Genomic DNA, 18,667 nt, shown 5'->3' on the forward strand with positions numbered 1-18,667 from the left:
TAAGCAGTGCTCTGGATTTCAGCTTGCTTAGTGCTGGCAGTGAGTTCAGTAGGGCTGGAAGCGTATCACAAGATAGAGTAGCAGCTCCTTGCTTGCCTTTTGGAAGCTATGTCCTGCATCATGATCAGAAAATGTGCTGCAGATCTGACTGCAGCCCAACAGCATCAAGTATTAAACAGTGTACTGCCATCCAGTATTTCATTAATCAAGGGATGCTCACTACTGTAAGTATTGTGAAATTCTGTCATCTCCTCAGGGAAAGACATCATGCGGGAAGAATGGCAACTCTGAAACACTGCACTCTGAATCACTAGGAGAAAAGCAGCTAAGTCTTCCTTCATAAAAACTAGCTCCTTGTTCTCCTGCTTACCTACAGCTGAGTGCTTCCTAAGAGGTGCTCGAGCGCTTTCAGTTCCCATTGCACCCTACGAACATGAGACTGCAAAAAAGAACGACATACGAGATGCTCAGCAAGAAATAGCAGGATGACTGAATATGGATTTAGATTTGTGGAAATAATTTGCCACTCATCGATAGGGCCGCACTGAGCAAGTCTGTCTCTGACTGGCAGAAGGTAGGGCTTTGTCCCACTCAACCAGGCAGACCACATACAGAGACTAGCATGTACTGCTGCCCATAAGCTAAAGGACTAGGTCCATTAGCTCATCCCTCTAAATGTTTGAGGTCACTATCATTTCCCATTGGGCTCCTGTTTAATGAAAAGGTTTGCTGTAGCTATTTGCTGGTGACTTCTCTCTGGCCTGGTCCAAACACAGCACTGGAGGGACTGACTAGGGTCAGGATGAGAGAGGCCAATGGCTGGGCTGAGCATTTGGAAGTTGGGAAATGCAGTGTTTGTGTCTGAATCACACAGAACACGCACTAGAATTGAGCCCAAGCCCCAACAGATGGATCTGGATTTCAAACACTCCAAAGCTTTAAAAAGAAAAAAAAAAGTTTGGCTCTGGGGTTTTGGTTTGGTTCATTATAAAGAAAGGAGTCGATTGCAAAGTTATGATGTGGAACTGGGTTTGTATTGCAAGCTTCTCCACAGTGTTCAGATCCATCTCTAATGTGAACTAGGGGGAAGTCTTTCCACTGACTTCAATGAGCCCTGGATCATAGATTCTTCTGCAATCACTGAAATACCAGACAGTGCCCCTTGCATACCAGTACACTATGCATTCCCATGAAGCCATGGTGTGAAACTTGGAAGATGTATGCTGGGAAAGAGCCCTGTCGATGCACATGTATACTTTGTTTTATTGCATTGTGTTATGTATGAGAAATGAATCTAAAAAGTTTCAGAATTCTTCAATAAAAAAATTAAAACAAATATCACTTTTAAAAAATTCTGAATTTTGTTTTATTCATCATACATTACACAATGCAATAACAAACAAACTTTCCATTTTTCACTTCTTCCAACTATAACTGTTTGTTTTAAAGATATAAAGGTGAATTGGAAAAGCCTTGAATTTAATTAAATCCCCCAAAGGACTAATAATCTTTGTGCATATTAAATTTTAAGGCACTTAGGGATGTTCTAGCCAATCAGCTCACTAGACTACCACAACATGCCTCCTAACCCTAACTGAAATGAGAAGTAACCGGGGGGGGGGGGGTGGAGGGCGGCGGAATTGCAGACTGCAACTTCTTCACCATGTATATGTTTAAAAGATAGAGTATGTCTATCATAAAAAGGTAACACATCTAATAAGTGGATACATGATCATAATCCAAGAGCAGAAAAAAATCAGTAATACAAGTTTCAAAATGCAGTTCTCAGGAAGGTATATTAAATGTCAATTCAAACCAATTTATACATAATCTATAACAGGAAGGAACAGAGACGTCTTAAAAAAATTCAGAGAGAACTCAGGGTGAAATTGTGACTTTACTAAAAGCCCTCTGTATGGGGCAGTGTACGACTCCGCTGTCCCAGAAGCAGAGTGGGAAGCAGTTTGTGACTCAGACCTGCAGTCTGCTTTCTCACTTTCCCCCTTCTTTACGAAGGACATAACCGGCAGCCTATCCCCTGTTTGCACTGGCTGGTGCATTGGGGGAGGGGATCATTTCCTCTCTCTGTGATGGAAGTATCTGGTGCAAGGGATCACCATATGCCTGCTTTTATTCTCCTGAGTAGTCATGCAGGATGACTCATGATCTGGTCTTTATGATTGCAATACCTTTCTGATTCCAAGGTTGCAATCTTTTTTTCCCTTGCCTAAGAATTTTCCAGTTTAATATATTGAGCAGTAAGTACACATTATAGAAATTCTCACAGTTCTATTGATCTGCTTTTCCCCTTGTGCATAGATATTTTTTATATTAACACACACATTTCTGCCATTTCTCCTGACTACGATCTCTTCCTCTTTTCTCTAGATCCTCCGAAATTGCAAGTACAGTAACTCCTCACTTAATGTCCTCCCGGTTAACGTTTCGTTGTTACGTGGCTGATCTATTAGAGAACATGCTTGTTTAAAGTTGTGCAATGCTCCCTTATAACTTTGTTTGGCAGCCACCTGCTTTGTCCACTGCTTGCAGGAAGAGCAGCCCATTGGAGCTAGCTGGTGGGGGCTTGGAACCAGGGTGGGCCGGCAGCCCCCCATCAGATCCCCTAAGTTCCCTGTGTGGCAGCCGCCCAGCAGACTATTAATTGCCAGGCAGTTCTGGTGTCCCTACCCCCACAGCCGTGTGCTTCTCCTGCCCTCTGCCTTGGAGCTACTGTCGGGAGCCTCCTGCAGGGGGTGGAGGGGAAGGTGGGTGCTGATGTCAGGGTGTACCCCTCCCCCGCTCCTGTACCCCATCTTCACAAAGCAGGGAGGGACATGACAGGGCTCAGGACTGAGGGAGCTTGCTGGCAGCAGCTGCTGTCTCAACTTGCTGATCTACTTAAAAAGGCAGTGTACTTAGAGTGGGGTCAGCATACTTAAAGGGACGATGTGCGTCTCTCTCCCTCACACGCACACAGTATGTCTCTCTCTCTCTCACACACACACACACGCACACACACGGTATCTCTCTCTCTCTCTCATACACACACACACACAAATGGGGTATGTCTCTGTCTCACACACACATGCACCCTCTGGCACTTTGGGAAGTGGTGCACTCCAGTGGGATAGCATGGATTCATCATCACATTCAGTTTCCACAGGGAATGTTTGCAGCCACTGCCATGCGTCTATTGTATCTCCTCCCTCCAATCGTGTTGCCTTGTAGAGTGTGAGGGTACATTAACAACAACGTGTTAACCCTTGAGGGCTCAGCCGAGTGCTAGTTCATCATTTAGTAGCAAGGCATTCCCTGGGAAATATCCCTCCCTCTTCCACCCTCTGACTGCACCACCTCAACCAAGCTTCACAATCATCATTGCTGTGTACAGAATTAGTTTGTTTAAAACTTATACTGTGTGTGTGTGTGTGTGTGTGTGTGTGTGTGTGTGTGTGTGTGTGTGTGTGTGTGTGTAATGTCTTTTGTTTGGCAAAAAATATTTTCCTGGAACCTACCCACCCCCCATTTACACATTTACATTCATTCTTATGGGGAATTGGATTCGCTTAACATCGTTTCGCTTAAAGGAGCATTTTTCAGGAACAGAACTACAACGTTAGCAAGGAGTTACTGTAACAAGTTTTTCTAATCTGCCCACCACCACTATCATTTTGCTGTTAAACATAAACTAGTGATAACATTGGCAATCCAATATAATAAAGTACAGCTTTTGAATATACATAGAGGGACAAACCCTGCTCACCTTTCTCATACGAGTAGTTCCATTGACTTATATGAATGAGTAAGGCTAGCCGGATTCAGGCCCTGTTTCAGCAAAGCATTTAATGCATATGCTTAGCTTTAAGCACATCCTACTGTCTCACTGACTTTAATTGAAGAAGATCAGGCCCTTAGATACTATATTATTTGGGACTGATATAGATATTCTATAAACTTTACTTTGCTAATACTACATAGCTCCTGTTTTGCACTTACCTATAAGGTATTCCACCCAGAACTGGTCCTTTTCAGGATTGTAAGGACGGTTGAAGTCAATTTGGATAAGGAAAGGCTGTCCACGGCGTACAATCAACTTAGGGTGGTAGTACTTGTCAGTATGGTGCTGCTGCTTGTTAACATCCTGGTCACTCTTGAACATGTGAACTTCCTTAACTTCCAGAAAATCTATGTAGACACACAAAGGGGGGGAGGGGGAAATCAATTTCTTTGTTTCATACTGATACCATATCACTTATGGGCTCTGATCCTACTCACACACTCACATTGAGTAGTACTTGGTAATAGCCCCACTGAAGTGGAGAGGAAAATTATCGTCCGATTGAGTTTTATACCCACTTGGCACATGTGTAAATGTCTTGTGGGGTTCAAGAGAGAGGAGAATCAGGCTCCTTATGTGAAATGAGTTACATAATAATCCAGTGCTCTTGGGATGAATCAGGGCTGTTTCACAAGTGAGGCTGTTGACTATATAGGTTCCCTGCCTCATTGGTTGCAGAAGCTTGAAGGTGCACAGTGCAGGAGGCTAGGGATTGCAGGATGAGAAGCGGGGTGTGGCAGGGGCAACGGATTCTTCCTAAAAGTGGGGGGCCAAGAGGCCCCTTCCCCTCTGTGGCCCCGCCCCTGCTCCTCCTCTTCCCCGAGGCCCCACCCCTACTCAAGCCGGAAGCCAGAGCTGCGCTGGGGAGCCCAGGCCCCTCTACCTGCCCTGGGTGGGAGGGGTCCGACAGCTAGCCCGCAGCCTGTGTCCCCGCCACCTGTGTCCCCAGCCCAGGGCAGGTGGAGGGTCCGTGGCTCCCCACAGCTGCCCGTGTGGCTCTTACCCCAACCTGGACCCAGCTTCCACCCTAGGGGTGGGGCCTCGGGGGCCTTGGGGGCTGAAGAGCCACAGCCGGGCCACGTATGTACGGATAGTATTTAAGGAGTTGTGTGTCTATGCTGAAAATTGGGTCCTTAAGGTCTTGGAGTTAAGGTAGATCACCAAAAGATCCCCGGGAACCATCCCAGAAGAGACATTCTCCAGAACTTGGGTTGAAGGAACAGGCTGGCTACATAGGGAAGCGGACCTCCTCCTCCTGGTGCTCAAGATATGAGCACCTGGATACTGGGCTCTTCTGAGCAGATGTCACCACAGCGTAAATATCACATCACAACAAAACAAGGCTGCCCAACCTGAGCTTGCTGAAAGTCAAGCTCTTTGTCAAATTGGAACAGGGATGGTTCAAGTGAATTAGGAATTCAACCTGAGCCCTGCACTACTCATATTTTCTAATGATCGGAGTGTTTGTTCTTGGCACAGCAGTGAGATGGTCTCCTCTGTTTAATTTCGGTCCAACAAGTTTCAAAATTGCCTCTGATTTTGGGTACCCAACTTGAGACACCTTGGTCAGCTGAAGGCACGGGTGTTGCATGTGGTCAGCACTTCTGAAAAGCAGGCCAAAGGTGGACTCTAAATTGGGGATCCAAAAACTGATGTATCCAGAATCAGAGGCCACATCTGTAATTTTTGTCCCTGCTTCTTTTGACCCATTTGCTTGGTTCACGGGGCAAAAATTCACTATAAACAATACTAACTTAATTAAATCATCTACTCAGGTAATTATATCACACCTATCACTGGGATACCTGAACTCCTTGCAGAAAATTTTCATGCTATTATCTCTAATTGGCTCACAGCAGTAGTTTGTTCCTAAAATGAGCCCTGGGCTAGAACAGCTGCAGCATTCATATATACAGGTGTATCTATCCCAAAACATTGGTGATCCTGGTAATTATAACAATGTAACTGAGTGGTGACCCTTTGGGCACAATACGTTAGAAATTTTCCCATACCTGGATGAAATCCCAATAGCTGAAGTTAAGAGACTTAAAGGTGGTCTCATGAATGATGCAGATACATAATGCATACTGGAGGCAATCCTATTGTCTCTGAATTAAATTTTAATTCAGCAACACAGAGAACTGTGGTTACCCAGTTGGGATGGGGGGCGGAGGGGGAATCTACTGCCTCAGATGCTATCATATTGGCCTATTATGGAAACACTTTAGTAAGGCATATCTCTGAATGCACCAGAGTGGAACATACTGGTAGTAGTCAGAGGGTTAATCCTATCGTTATGGTAAAACTATGTAACAAGCTGTTTCCCCATGTTAATTTTCACCATGCTTCACAGCACGTATCCCCCACTGAGCACTTCCATTCAGTTATGCTGTGATCTGAACTTGCATCATTCTGTCGCCAGTTGTATGAGTCAACTTTTCAAGGGCTCCTTCTGTTCTATCTAAAGCGCCACTGTGAGAGGGAGCTTACTAGGACTTTATGACAGAGGGATCCATATAAATACCTATTTAAGCTCCCATAAAGCTAATATTTTTTCTGTCCCATTTGCCTGCTATGGCTTGCTTGCTTTCAACATTCGTGCCGACAGAATCCTCTGTATTTTCCTTAGAAGGCAGATACCCTAAGTATATTGGCTTGTTATGCACTCAGCATTTTCCATTCATATGGCTAGTGCCCTGCAACGTAGGCGCTGACTCCGTGACAGGAGCTGGCTGCCAGTAGGTACTAAGCACCCACAGAAAAGAATTAGTGAGTGCTTAGTACCTACTGGCAGCCAGCTCCCCCCTAGACCCCTAGCGCCTCCCATCCGCCAGTGGCCCTGCTGATCAGTGCCTCCCCTCCCTCCAGCGCCTCCTGCCCACCGCGATCAGCTGTTCCACGGCGTGCAGGAGGTTCTGGGAGGGAGAGGGAGGAGCAGGGATGGGGTGCGCTCGGGGAGGGGGCGGAACTGGGCGGGAAGAGGTGGGGCGGGGGCGTAGGGGGTAGGAAGAGGCGGGGCACAGGAGTGGTGAGCACCCCCAGGGCATGGAAGAAGATGGTGCCTGTGCTCTGCAAGATCTTTTCAAAAACTTGGGCAGATTCATTTCTGTGTCTACACTGAAGGCATAGGCCTTGGCACAGAGCCCCAGCAGCAGAAAGTCTGACAGGAAGGGCAATTTCAGCTGTGGAGAATGGTAGCCTAGAGGGGAAGATGAGGGGGACCAGCTCAGCTCAACAAGTGGACAGAGCTAGCCAGGGAGGGTGTGTGGCTAGGGCATCTGGAGGATTTGCTGATAAGCTTATCCCTGCTGTAGGTTCCTCTGGTTTTGGAGCCTCTGGTGAAATTTAAAGCTGCTCCCCCACCCCCTTCTGAAACCCCTTTGGGTTCCCCCTTTCCTGCCCTATCTTCCCTCAAGGATATCTCCCAGGCAGGGATGAAGCATTTTTGTAAGCATACAGCTTTAAATTAAGCTAGTGCATGGCCTGCGTAGCCATTTATTGGTAGAGCAGAGTGAAATTTTGATTTCCCATATAGATGACAATGGGTTAACTGTCATTGTTAGACTGTCTGATGACAAGACAGAAAAATTGGGGGTTTATCTGGGGTTGTTTTGTGACTTGTGATAAACGGCCAATAATTAAAGTGGTTCCTTCCAGTAAAAACTGCTTTTTGCCAAGCTAATCTGAAAGCTGTATGTATTGTAACTTGACGGAGCTGAAGGTCAAAGTTCAAGTTCAGCTTGCAGCCATGTCTGGTCCCAAATCCTGCCTCCAAGCTGAAAGTAGGGAGGCATCGGTGCCTAGTCACCAGAGTACCTGGCTAGGGGTCTGCAGATCAGTGTTCTATTTCTGAGTGCCACTAATTCCCTGTCTCACTTGTGTGTGTCAGTTTCCTCCTCTGAGAAAATACGGTTAATACCACCCACCTTGGTAGAGTGGTTTGAGATGCTTGGGTGAAAGGCACTATATAAAAGATGTGATTTTTGTTAAAAAAAAAATCAAGCTCACCCCACCCCTTAAAGTCCATCTGGTGGTTGTTCTAAAGCAGACACCCACACCCCATAACACAGAACATCAGCAGTAAATGCTTCCAGTTACTACAACTCAATTTAAAAATGTTTGACATAAGGGGCAGGGCTTTACCTCACCACCACCCCATATAAGGAAGTTTTGTCTTCCTTCTTTCCACTCTGGATGTGCCTGCCCTTGCAAAAAGATCGTGGATCAGATCCTCAGTTGGCATAAACAGATGTAGTTTGAATGTGGCTGCAGCTATGCCAGTTTACACCAGCTTCAACAGCGCTATGTCAGTTCACACCAGCTGAGGATCTGGCCCTCTCTTTTGTAGACCTTTAACAAAGGTGGATTTGGGGAAACTGAGGCCCAGAGATATGCAAATGGCTCTCGCAAGGTCACCCAGCAAGTCAGTGACAGAGTCAGGAATTAGGCATCAATGGAGCTATGCACATTTGCACCATCTGGGTAGCTGACCCAGAATTTTCTTAAGCTTTCTGTGGGTGCTTTTGAATAGGGAGTGCCAGAACTGAACCTTAGACAGAAAATAGGGCCAGTTCATCCATTGATGTTAATGAGTAACACACAGGATATATTTGGACTAATGTTTCATTATCATTTCATGAAATAACTGGCAAGATGAATACCCTTCCTTGAATAGTCTATTTTAAACTACACAAACAAAGTTCTGAGAATTATAATTAAAGAAATATTCTCCAGCTGACATTTCCTGCTGAGATCAGCTATGTCATATAGACCCAGCCTGTTTGAAAAATACCAGAGATACTTGTGGTTACAGTTAGATAAATGACTATGCAAAAATGGCATCGTCTCACACCACTATATACACAGGAAACAGACTTAAGTTAGCTAACTTCATAACAAAACCATCCCCCCAGCCACTCCTGCTAGCATCAATGCAACTATGAAAGAATGAGCTGGATTCTATTCCACCTTACACACCCTCAGTCAAAAGGTCAACAGGATCTGCCTGTAGGATCTTTATTACTGGTCAAGATTGGACCCCTTGATTATCAGCTGTCAGCATGAGTTTCCAATGCTGAACTAGGAGAAAAAAACCACACCCATCTTTCATTTTAGGAATTTGTAAGCTAATGTTAAGTATCAGAGGGGTAGCCGTGTTAGTCTGAATCTGTAAAAAGCAACAGAGGGTCCTGTGGCACCTTTGAGACTAACAGAAGCAAGTCTTGCATCTGAAGAAGTGAGGTTCTTACCCACGAAAGCTTATGCTCCCAATACTTCTGTTAGTCTCAAAGGTGCCACAGGACTCTCTGTTCCTTTAAGCTAATGTTTGCACTTTCCATTGAAGACTACAGGGCCAAACTCACAGCTGGGTAAGCAGGTGTGGCTCTGTTCTAAACTGACTTGTGCTCCCTTACAATCATGTTGCATTGGCTTGGAATGCATTATATAAATTGCCAGGTATTATAATCTGATGAACAAATGTGATATGTAAGTAATTAGGGGCTAAAACAGACCACTGCTGTACGCTGCTCAAGTAAATCAGGTTTGCACAGAGGTTCTTCTTGGAAGCAGGGAGGCACAGAATCCAGCCTGCCCTCGCTGTGGGTGAAGGAGTTGTGGTCAGAGGATCTGTGAAGTAGCAGATTCAGAGTTCACACACTCATCCCTCACCCATTTTGCCACAAGTCTCCCTTTCCTATCCTGGCACAAAAGTGGGGAGATAGGCGCTGCTCTGCCGGGCAAGTGCAGTCCCCATTCATGACCTTCCTGCAGCCGAGAATCCTACCATGAGCTACTTCCTATATCATTGATCCCCTCTGCATCCCCCATTGCTCAGGCCACTGAATAAAAATAACTGTAGGCCCTCACAGTTGCATTAATGAAGGCCATGTACTTGACTTATTCCTTTTATAAGATTATTATTTACCAGGTACCGATTGATGAAGCTGTTTAAGTGTAGTTAAGGACTCACAAGTAAATCATAAAGATGCCGGGCTGAAAGGGGCCTCAAGCACTCATCTAGTCCAGCCCCTGCACGGAGGCAGGACCAAGTATTCCTTAAGACCATCCCCAACAGGTAATTGTCCAACCCATTCTTAAAAACCTCCAATGATGGGGATTCCACAGCCTCCCTTGGAAGCCTATTCCAGAGATTAACTAGCCTCACAGTTAGGAAGCTTTTGCTAACATCTAAACTGCTGCAGATTAAGCCAATTACTGCTTGTCCTACCTTCAGTAGTTATGGAGAACAAATTGATCACTGTCCTCTTTATAACAGCCCCTAACATATTTGAAGACACATCAAGTCCTGCACAGTCTTCTTTTCTCAGAGGTAAATATGCCCAGTTTTCGTAACTTTTCCTCATAGATCAGGTTTTCTAACCTTTTTATCATATTTGTTGGTCTCCTCTGGACTCTCTCCAATATGTGCACACTTTCTTAAAGTGTGGTGCCCACACCTGGACACAATACTCCAGCTGAGGCTTCACTAGTGCCAAGAAGAGTGAGACCATTGCCTCCCCTGTCTTACATATGACATTCCTGTTAATATACACCAAGGATTAGCTTGTCTTATTTATTTATTTTTGCCACTGCAGCATATTGTTGACTCATATTCAATTTGTGGTCCATTATAACTCCCAGCTCCTGTTCAGTAGTACTAGTACCTAACCAGTAATTTCCCATTTTGTAGTTGTGACTTTAATTTTTATAGTGTAGTACTTTGCACTTGTCTTTATTGAATTTCATTTTGTTAATTTCAGACCAATTCTCCAATTTGTCAAGGTCATTTTCAATTCTAATCCTGTCTTCCAAAGTGTTTGCAACCCCTCCCAATTTGGTGTCATCCACAAATTTCATATTTTCCACTCCATTATCCAGATCATTAATGGAAATATTGACTAGTACCAGACCCACCACTGACCCCCGTGGGACTGCACTCGATACACCTTCCTGGTTTGACAGAGAACCATTGATAGCTATTCTTTGAGTATGATCTTTCAACCAGTTATGCACCTACCTTATAGTAATTTCATGTAGACCGTATTTCCCTTATTTGCTTATAAGATTGTCATGGGGGACTGAGTCAACAGCCTTACTAAAGATCAAGATAAGTCACATCTATAGTTTCCCCCCATCCACTGGGCAAGTAACTGTGTCAAAGAAGTAAAATACGTTGGTTTGGCATGATTTGTACTTGACAAATCCATGCTGGCTATTCCTTATAACTCTATTATCCTCCAAGTGCTTACATATTGTTTAATAATTTGTCCAGTATCTTTCCAAAAATCAAAGTTAGGCTGACTGGTCTATAATTCCCAAGGTCTTCTTTGTTGCCCTTTTTAAAAGAGAAGTACTATGTTTGCCCAGTCCTCTGGGACCTCACCAGCCCTCCAGGAGTTCTCAAAGATAATGGTTCCAAGATTGATTCAGCTAGTTCCTTAAGTACTCTAGGTTGAATATCATCAGGCCTTACTGACTTGAATACATCTAACCTACGTAAGTATTTTTTTAACCTCTTCTTTCCCTATTTTGCTGTGCGTTCCTTCCTCCTTGTTATTAATATTAATTTTGCTATGTATCTGGTCACAAGTAACCTTTTTGGTGAAGACTGAAGCAAAAATAGGTGTTAAACACCTTAGCTTTCTTGGTGTTGTCTGTTATTAGCTCTTGTTCCCCCACTAAGTAGAAGGGCTATACTTTACTTTGTCTTTCTCTTACTCCTAATGTATTTATAGAACCTCTTCTTATTGTAATGTATTTCCCTTGCTAGATGTAATTCATTTTGTGCCTTAGCCTTTCTGATTTTTCTACTACATACTTGTGCGATTCTTTTATACTCATATGAATAAGGGTTGCAGGAGTATATCCTTGTCTTTTCTCATCAGCAGCTGTATGCTGCCTTGTGGGAAACCGATCTAGAACAAATCAGAGAGGGAAATGTCCGTTTGATGTAAAAATGCTCAAAATATTTCTTACTGCAGCCCTTATGGAAAAGTCCAATGGAATTTAAAAGGGATGAAACTTTCGTAGCAGTTACTCAAGAAGCCTATAGAATTAAACAGAGAATAGTAAACTTGCTCTAGAGTTTTTAAAACTGCTGATCGATCTAATAGGGAGTTGTATCCTTTCTGTGGATGGAGTTATGACAAACGTTGGGGTTTAAAATTGTATATAAAGAAAGTTTATCATAACCCCACACACAGAGAGGATACATGATAAACATTCTCTATAAAGAATTTTAAACGCCGCCCATAAAAAGGATACAATTCCTGATTAGAATGATCAGCAGGTTTAAAAACTCTAGAGCAAGGTTGCTATTCACTATTTAATTCTATGTGATTTTTCCATTTGGGGATCCTGAGTTCCCCATTTCCCACTATAGTTTGCTCTAGATCATTTTCTTACAGGCAGAGGCATACAGCCAATGGTGAACTAACAGAGCCCTGGTGGGGGAGGACAATATTTTGTCAGAGCCAAAGCACATTTTTTCCCTCGTGCCTGGAACATCTGCTCACCTCACTCCCTCAGATTTACCAACACTCCATTTATAACAAGATCATCATTAACTTATGTCAGGAAATCTCATGAATTTCCAGCGGAATGATGTTATGCAAAGCTGCTCTCTTATGGCATCTCCTCAATTCCCTCCCAATACAGGAACACTCCATATAAAAGTTGCAGCACCCCCTATTGACAGAAATTACATGTGGGACTTCTGTGGAGTTGGAGGAAGAGTGGAACGTGATGCATCTTTGTCTCAGCACTCTGATTCCTCTGACAAAATTTGGGACAATTCAGTGGGGAGTTTACTCCTATTTTCACCCTGCTTTCAGAAATAAGAGGCCAGGTCACTCCTTCTGTTATTTTCAGACCAGCACCTTCAAGAAACTAAAAAGGAAATTCATCCTATAGCTCCAGTATCTGTTTGCTTCATCTCAGGTCTTTATGAAGCTTGTGTCAAAGTGCAGCGATCTATGCCTGCAGAATTCCCCCCCCCTCCTTTCAACATCAAAAGTGTTTAAAATTAACAACTGTACATTGACCGTATGCAGCTGACCTGTGCCTTTACAACAAAAGTTGTTGTTGTGTTAGTTGCAATAGCCAAATATCTGCAAGGCTCCTGGTAATTGTATGCTTTAGACATCAGCATTAACAGAAAATAAAACTAGGAAAGGGTTACAATAAAAAGCACAGGGATGTTTAGAGCTTTCTACGGACCCCCTTGAACAGCTGAACCTCTTTGTTCAAAACAGATAGCAAGCAGCGGAGGGACAGCCTTGAAGCAAAATCCTCTTGATTGGCAGACATCAGTGTTGGACCAGACATTCAGGGCAAGCTCGTTTCATGTGCAAGAAGGAGCAATTTGATGACTTAAAACATTTATAAAGGAAGAATTTTAAACTTTTATGGCAACACATTAGCACAAGTTAAGGTGCTTTGTCAATAAAAGAAAATAGCCTTCAAACTTCATGACTTCCTAAAGAACAAGACAGAAATGGCTCCAGACTAGAAGAATTGAATTGAATCTCAGGTAGTTCTAGTCACAAAGGCACGGATCACTGGTAAGTCTTTGGATGGTGCAAAGGAGGGTGCGCTGGGTGTTTCCTGTCCATTGCTAGTAAGAGTGGACACAAGTAAGGATAAGTATTGGGCATATCTTCCACAATTGAGCAGCAGGAAGTTTCAAGCCCCCCAGACATATTTCTGCTGAACTCACCTGGGTAAAAAAGGGGCATGATATGGATGAAAAATGAGTGTGTCTGGGGAGATATGGACATCAGTCTAATTCTTAGCTGGTTAATAAAGCACTCAGCTATTAGCCCACCATAAAGCCTTATTCCTCCCACTAAGTAGGAGAAACTTGGCAAGCAGAGCAAAGGAAGGATGGTCCAGTGGTCAGGGTGCTGACCTGAGAGCTAAAAGTTCAATCCCTTCCTCTACCAAAAACTTCTTGTATGACCTTGTACAAGTCACTTAGTCCTCCATTTGTAAAATGGGGATAATAGCACTTCCTCTGTCACAGAGGTGCTGTGAATATAAAATCCTTTGGCGACTGTGAGGTGCTCAGATATTGTGGTAGCATGGGCATGGAAGCAGCTTAGGCAGAAAGCATGCTCATTGATGCAGGCCTCGGCTCCCTGGCAAATTCTTACCTTGTGCTTGTCTGCACAACACTGCACCTGCTCTGCGCAGCAAGCACCAACCCCAAAATGCAATACTCAGCCAGAGTTGTGTGTAAGACATGCTGGTCTAAAAAAATAAGAGGCCAGGTAATTCCTTCTGTTATTTCTGAAAATATGGTGAAAATAGCAGCAATTCCTCCCTCCCCCCCAGTCACCATCACACACCCTGCAGATCCTTTTCAAAGTGTATTATCCTGGCTATGCTAACTGCATTTTCCTCAGTTCTGCTGGAATAACATTGCTACGGAATAATGTGGGGCAAACGAGTCCCCTCAGAAGCAGTGAATCGTTCCAGGCAGATTCTCCCCTTCAGCACATTATGACACAAAAAAACCTCTACACTTATCTATTTAGAGGCAGAGTTCTAGGCCACCAACTTCCTTGCCTTGTACATTAATAATCTCTCGGCCTGCCAGCGAGGCAGGAGGCAGACATTTCAGACTTCTCACCACCTTTTACTTGCCCTGAAAGCTTTAATTTTGTTGGTGGAAAACCCCCACAAAAATCTTCCCCAACTCTACCCTTATACATGGGTTCTGATCCAAAGCTCCTCAAAAGTCAGTGGGAGTCTTTCCATTGACTTCAGTGGGCTTTGGTTCAGACCCACAACACAACTTCTCTAATCTTCCTCTCAGGCTTCCAAAGACCTTAGGCTTCCCTGCTTTTACTAATGTTTCTCCTTTGAGATCCTATGTATCCACGGTAGTCTGAGCTGGACCTTCCTATGTCATGTTGCACTGTGCTACATTATATCAAAACACAAACCAACATACAACAGCAAGGATGTTTGAAAAGCATAGCCCATGGTTCCACTCTTAACACAACAGTTGCTTGCCTGTTTTTAAAAGTGATGTTTATTAAAGAAACATTTATGTATTAGGATGGGAAGGGTGGGTGAATTTGTGGTTAAGGCACGGGATTAGGGTGAAGGAAATCAAGGCTACACAGTCTTCAAGTGCAACTAAAGCTCTCCATTCCTCAGTTTCTTCATCTGTAAAATGGAGATATTACTGCTTACGCACTTTTGTCATGTGTTTGAGATCCTTGGCTGAAAATTGTTGTAGGAGTTTCATGTATTATTATATCATACTGCCCTGGTTGCTTTGTAGAACTAGATCACCTATTAATTTCTGTTTGTTATAAATTTAGCCTCTTAAGATAGTGAATCATTCAAACGTCAATCCTGATTTCTTTAAATGTATGTTATTTATAAGTATTATTTTCATATTATTTTCAGCTGGCATGTGAACCTGTTTGTTCCAAAGACTTAGAATTGTTACTCAATGTTGTTTGACATATAAGTCACATGATATCAGTTCTGATCCCTGATTGTAAGCTTTTGTAACCAGGAGCATAACAAGCAATTTCTGGTAATTTTAAAGACTAATTCAAGATTTGCAAACATTTTCAGAAATAACCCACAATCATCTGAAAGCTTTTGAACAACAAATAATATGATCCCCACAAGTCACAATGAACTGAACTCAGTGTTATAGTTGTCAAAATATTCCTGAATCTGCCTCCTCCATCTACTATTTGACATGGTCAACCTGGGGCAGTCCACTTAATTTCTCTGTGCATCAGCTTCTCTGCCTGCAAGACAGAGAACTTCCTTTCCTCTTTCTGACAGGGATGGTCATTCATTAAACCCTGTAAAGGCCTTTGAGATCCTCAAATGAAAGGAGCTACAGAAGTACAACAAATTATCATTACCTAGCTTTGTTATTACAAGTGTTTTTGTTTTACTTCGTAGACATAAACAGAAGTAGGTACTGGAAATATAGAAAGGGTTCAACTCTTAAAATGTGCAGTACACTGTACCTTTCAGGTTAACTCCCCTAGGTACCAAACTAGTCATCTCCATGACAGGGACCTCATCTTCTTCAGCATTAGAGACGTTTGGGGGGAGGGCTCTTCGGCCACTCAGGCTAGGGGGAATTGTTTTTTTCTTCTCTTTGTCAGCCTGCGTTGGTTCAGACATTGTAACAGTGTTGCAATCCCCTAAAAGGAAAAAGGAGAGCAAGAGAAAAGAAAAGTGAGCGAGAGCCCCACGTCTAAGAGGGAAAAACAAATAACAGTGTGCAATGCCAATGAGCTACACATTTTCAGTCTCACATAAATAAAACAAAGGCAGAAAGCATCAGTCTAACGATGGATTACAATCCCCTGAGGCTTGGAAGGTATTTTGTGATTGTCAAAACATAGGAAAAAGAGAAGAAAGAATAAACCCAAACACAAAAGGGTTTGTCTGGGAATAGCAAGACTTTGAAACATTTGGGAGATTCCATGAGTTAGGATTAAATACATACATAACCCTCCAAAAAGGCATCACTGCAGATTAAGTGGTGAATTAATATCACTGATGAGTGAATCTCACAAATTCTCTACCCTGATTTAATACACACACACAAATTATATTGCATCATGAGTCCAAAACACTACAAAGTGTTTGAAATGAATGCTATCATATTTTGTATAGGGCTTCTACATATTTTATACAGACAAAATATCTGAAGATTTGCCCACAGACACCCAGACAATAAAATCACCTCCCACACCCTGCAGGTTGCAAGAAAAAGGGGAGAAAAACTTTCCCTCCGATTACTTCTCTAGAGTAAATCAATTAAAGGGAAATTGCAGATATTGGATGATAAGAGATTTCTCTTTGAGGTAGCATAAAGCTGATTTCACATTGTGTGTGTGTGTGTGTGTGTGTGTGTGTGTACACGCATGCATGCATGTGGCAATGACAAAGACACTGCAGCCTGCTCAGAAAAAATACTCAATGCTGAGAACTCAGCTTCTTCCAAATACCCATTCAGGCAGCATTTCAAAACGTGGCAATTATTTAATAGCATTAATCTTTTAAAGAAAGTGTTTAGCTAGCCAGGGTACCTTCTTTTCAGATGTTCTCTTTCCTGTTTCTGGTAGACTTTCTCAAGTGCAATGAAATCTGGAAATAGTTGGGGGCTCTTAAGTAACTGCAGTATATCCCCTTTCCTTCCCCGCCCCCCCTGCAGGGCTGGGAGACTTCCCTTCTTGGCAAACTGTCCCCACACCTCCTCCAGGCAGCAGCAACAGCTGCTGGAGCCGTGGGTGTCTCTCGCTCTTCTGCCCCACCCCCACACATATACATCAGAAGGATTTCAATATACAATTTTCAGTGTATATGGTAAAAGAAGTTTTGCCATGCTGCTCCATGTAGGGGTCTCACGCCTTAGCTGTGGCAAAGCAGGACTCAGCAGCACCTCGGGGGGGGGGGGGGGGGAGGAATAGCTATAAGACACCTTTACTGCTCCACACTCCTGGGGCTAATTCTGGAACTCCTCATTGCTGCACAAAGTTCTGCCAGGTGCACAGCCCCCAAGGGGATATTATGCCATCTGGGGATTGCCAGATTATAAAGGGGCATTCCCCTTTCCCTTGAGCATGCCCCTGAAGACAATGGCACAGATCTGGTCGTGCTAGCTCTATGCTACTTGGGCTCACCACACTCGGGAATTTCAACCAGCTGGTTAAACTTGCTGTATTGCCCCTTTGCACCACTAGAGTGGTGCACAGGGGCCATGTGGATCTGGCGCAAAGCTGGGTTATTTGTTTCACTCAGGCTACGTCTACACTACCCGCCTGAATCAGCGGATAGAAATCGATCTCTCGGGGATCGAATTATCGCGTCTTGTTGAGACGCGACATTTGATCCCCGAATCGACGCTTGTACTCCACCAGCGGAGGTAGGAGTAAGCTCCCAGATGGGGGAGCTGCGGAGATAGATTTGCTGCCGTCCTCACAGCGGGGTAAGTCGGCTCTGATACGTCGAATTCAGCTTGCGTATCTTAAATCGACCCCCTCCCCCCCGTAGTTAGGACATAGCCTCAGTCTTTAAATGCAGGCCAGATCCTTAGTTGATGTAAATCCATACAGATGCATTGAAATCAATTTACACCACTTGAGGAGCTGGCCCAGAGCCTCTATACTGTGCATGAACCAATTTCCCACATCTTGTACATTGAAGTTTTGTGCATGCAAATATCTACATGCACAAGTTTGCAAGTGCAAAATTAAAGTCACATTTATCAATCGGGGCCTGTATATTTGCAGTTAAAGGGCCACAGGTGGGGGAATGAAATCACCCTTCTGTCTCAACACCTATTAACTGCTCTTTTACAGAAAAATCCTAGTAGCAAAGTGTGCTCTGATCCCCTCAGCACCAATGTAACCCCCCCATTGCCTCCAGACACAATGATGCCCCCCTCAGCCCCACATAGTAAGAGTTTGTGGGAAGTAAAGGGGCAGAGAAAATGCATGAACTGAAGAGCAGCTGTTTTGTACGGTCAGTGCTCTTGCTCTTCACATGCATTGCAAGCAGAAACTCTCCTGGGATTTAGTCCTGATTGAATCAGCAGGACTGCCCATGCCTCACAATGGTGTGGGTGTCGCTGACACACCGCGACACCGGGAGAGTTGCTTACACCTAAAGAGTTGTGCAGAGGTCCCGGCTCAGGTGAGGCCAAATGGAACTCCACAAATGGCAGTTTTTAAAGTAGAACTCTAGCGCTTTTTCCATGTAGGGAGAAGCCTCTGCCAATCTGCCCTGGAGGAAAATTCCTTCCCGACCCCAAATATGGCGATCAGCTAAACCCTGAGC

General features: G+C 43.9%; 1 protein-coding gene across 4 annotated transcripts in view; it reads right to left on the bottom strand.

Moving 5' to 3' along the window:
- The window catches only part of F13A1 (coagulation factor XIII A chain), a 300,639-nt gene that overhangs the window by 82,163 nt on the left and 199,809 nt on the right, over positions 1-18,667 (bottom strand). For 3 of the 4 annotated variants that reach the window (XM_065584922.1, XM_065584921.1, XM_065584923.1), the window contains 2 exons: positions 15,844-16,023; positions 3,997-4,185 (listed from right to left, as the gene is read on the bottom strand). In XM_065584922.1, the coding sequence (XP_065440994.1) occupies positions 3,997-4,185; positions 15,844-16,023 (369 nt within the window). Of the gene's footprint in view, positions 1-3,996; positions 4,186-15,843; positions 16,024-16,917; positions 17,076-18,667 lie in introns of those variants that run through there. The other variant, XM_005305974.5, reaches the window with a different exon arrangement.

The sequence above is a fragment of the Chrysemys picta genome, chromosome 2 (assembly GCF_011386835.1).
Source record: "Chrysemys picta bellii isolate R12L10 chromosome 2, ASM1138683v2, whole genome shotgun sequence".
In the NCBI taxonomy this organism is placed as follows: Eukaryota; Metazoa; Chordata; order Testudines; family Emydidae; genus Chrysemys; species Chrysemys picta.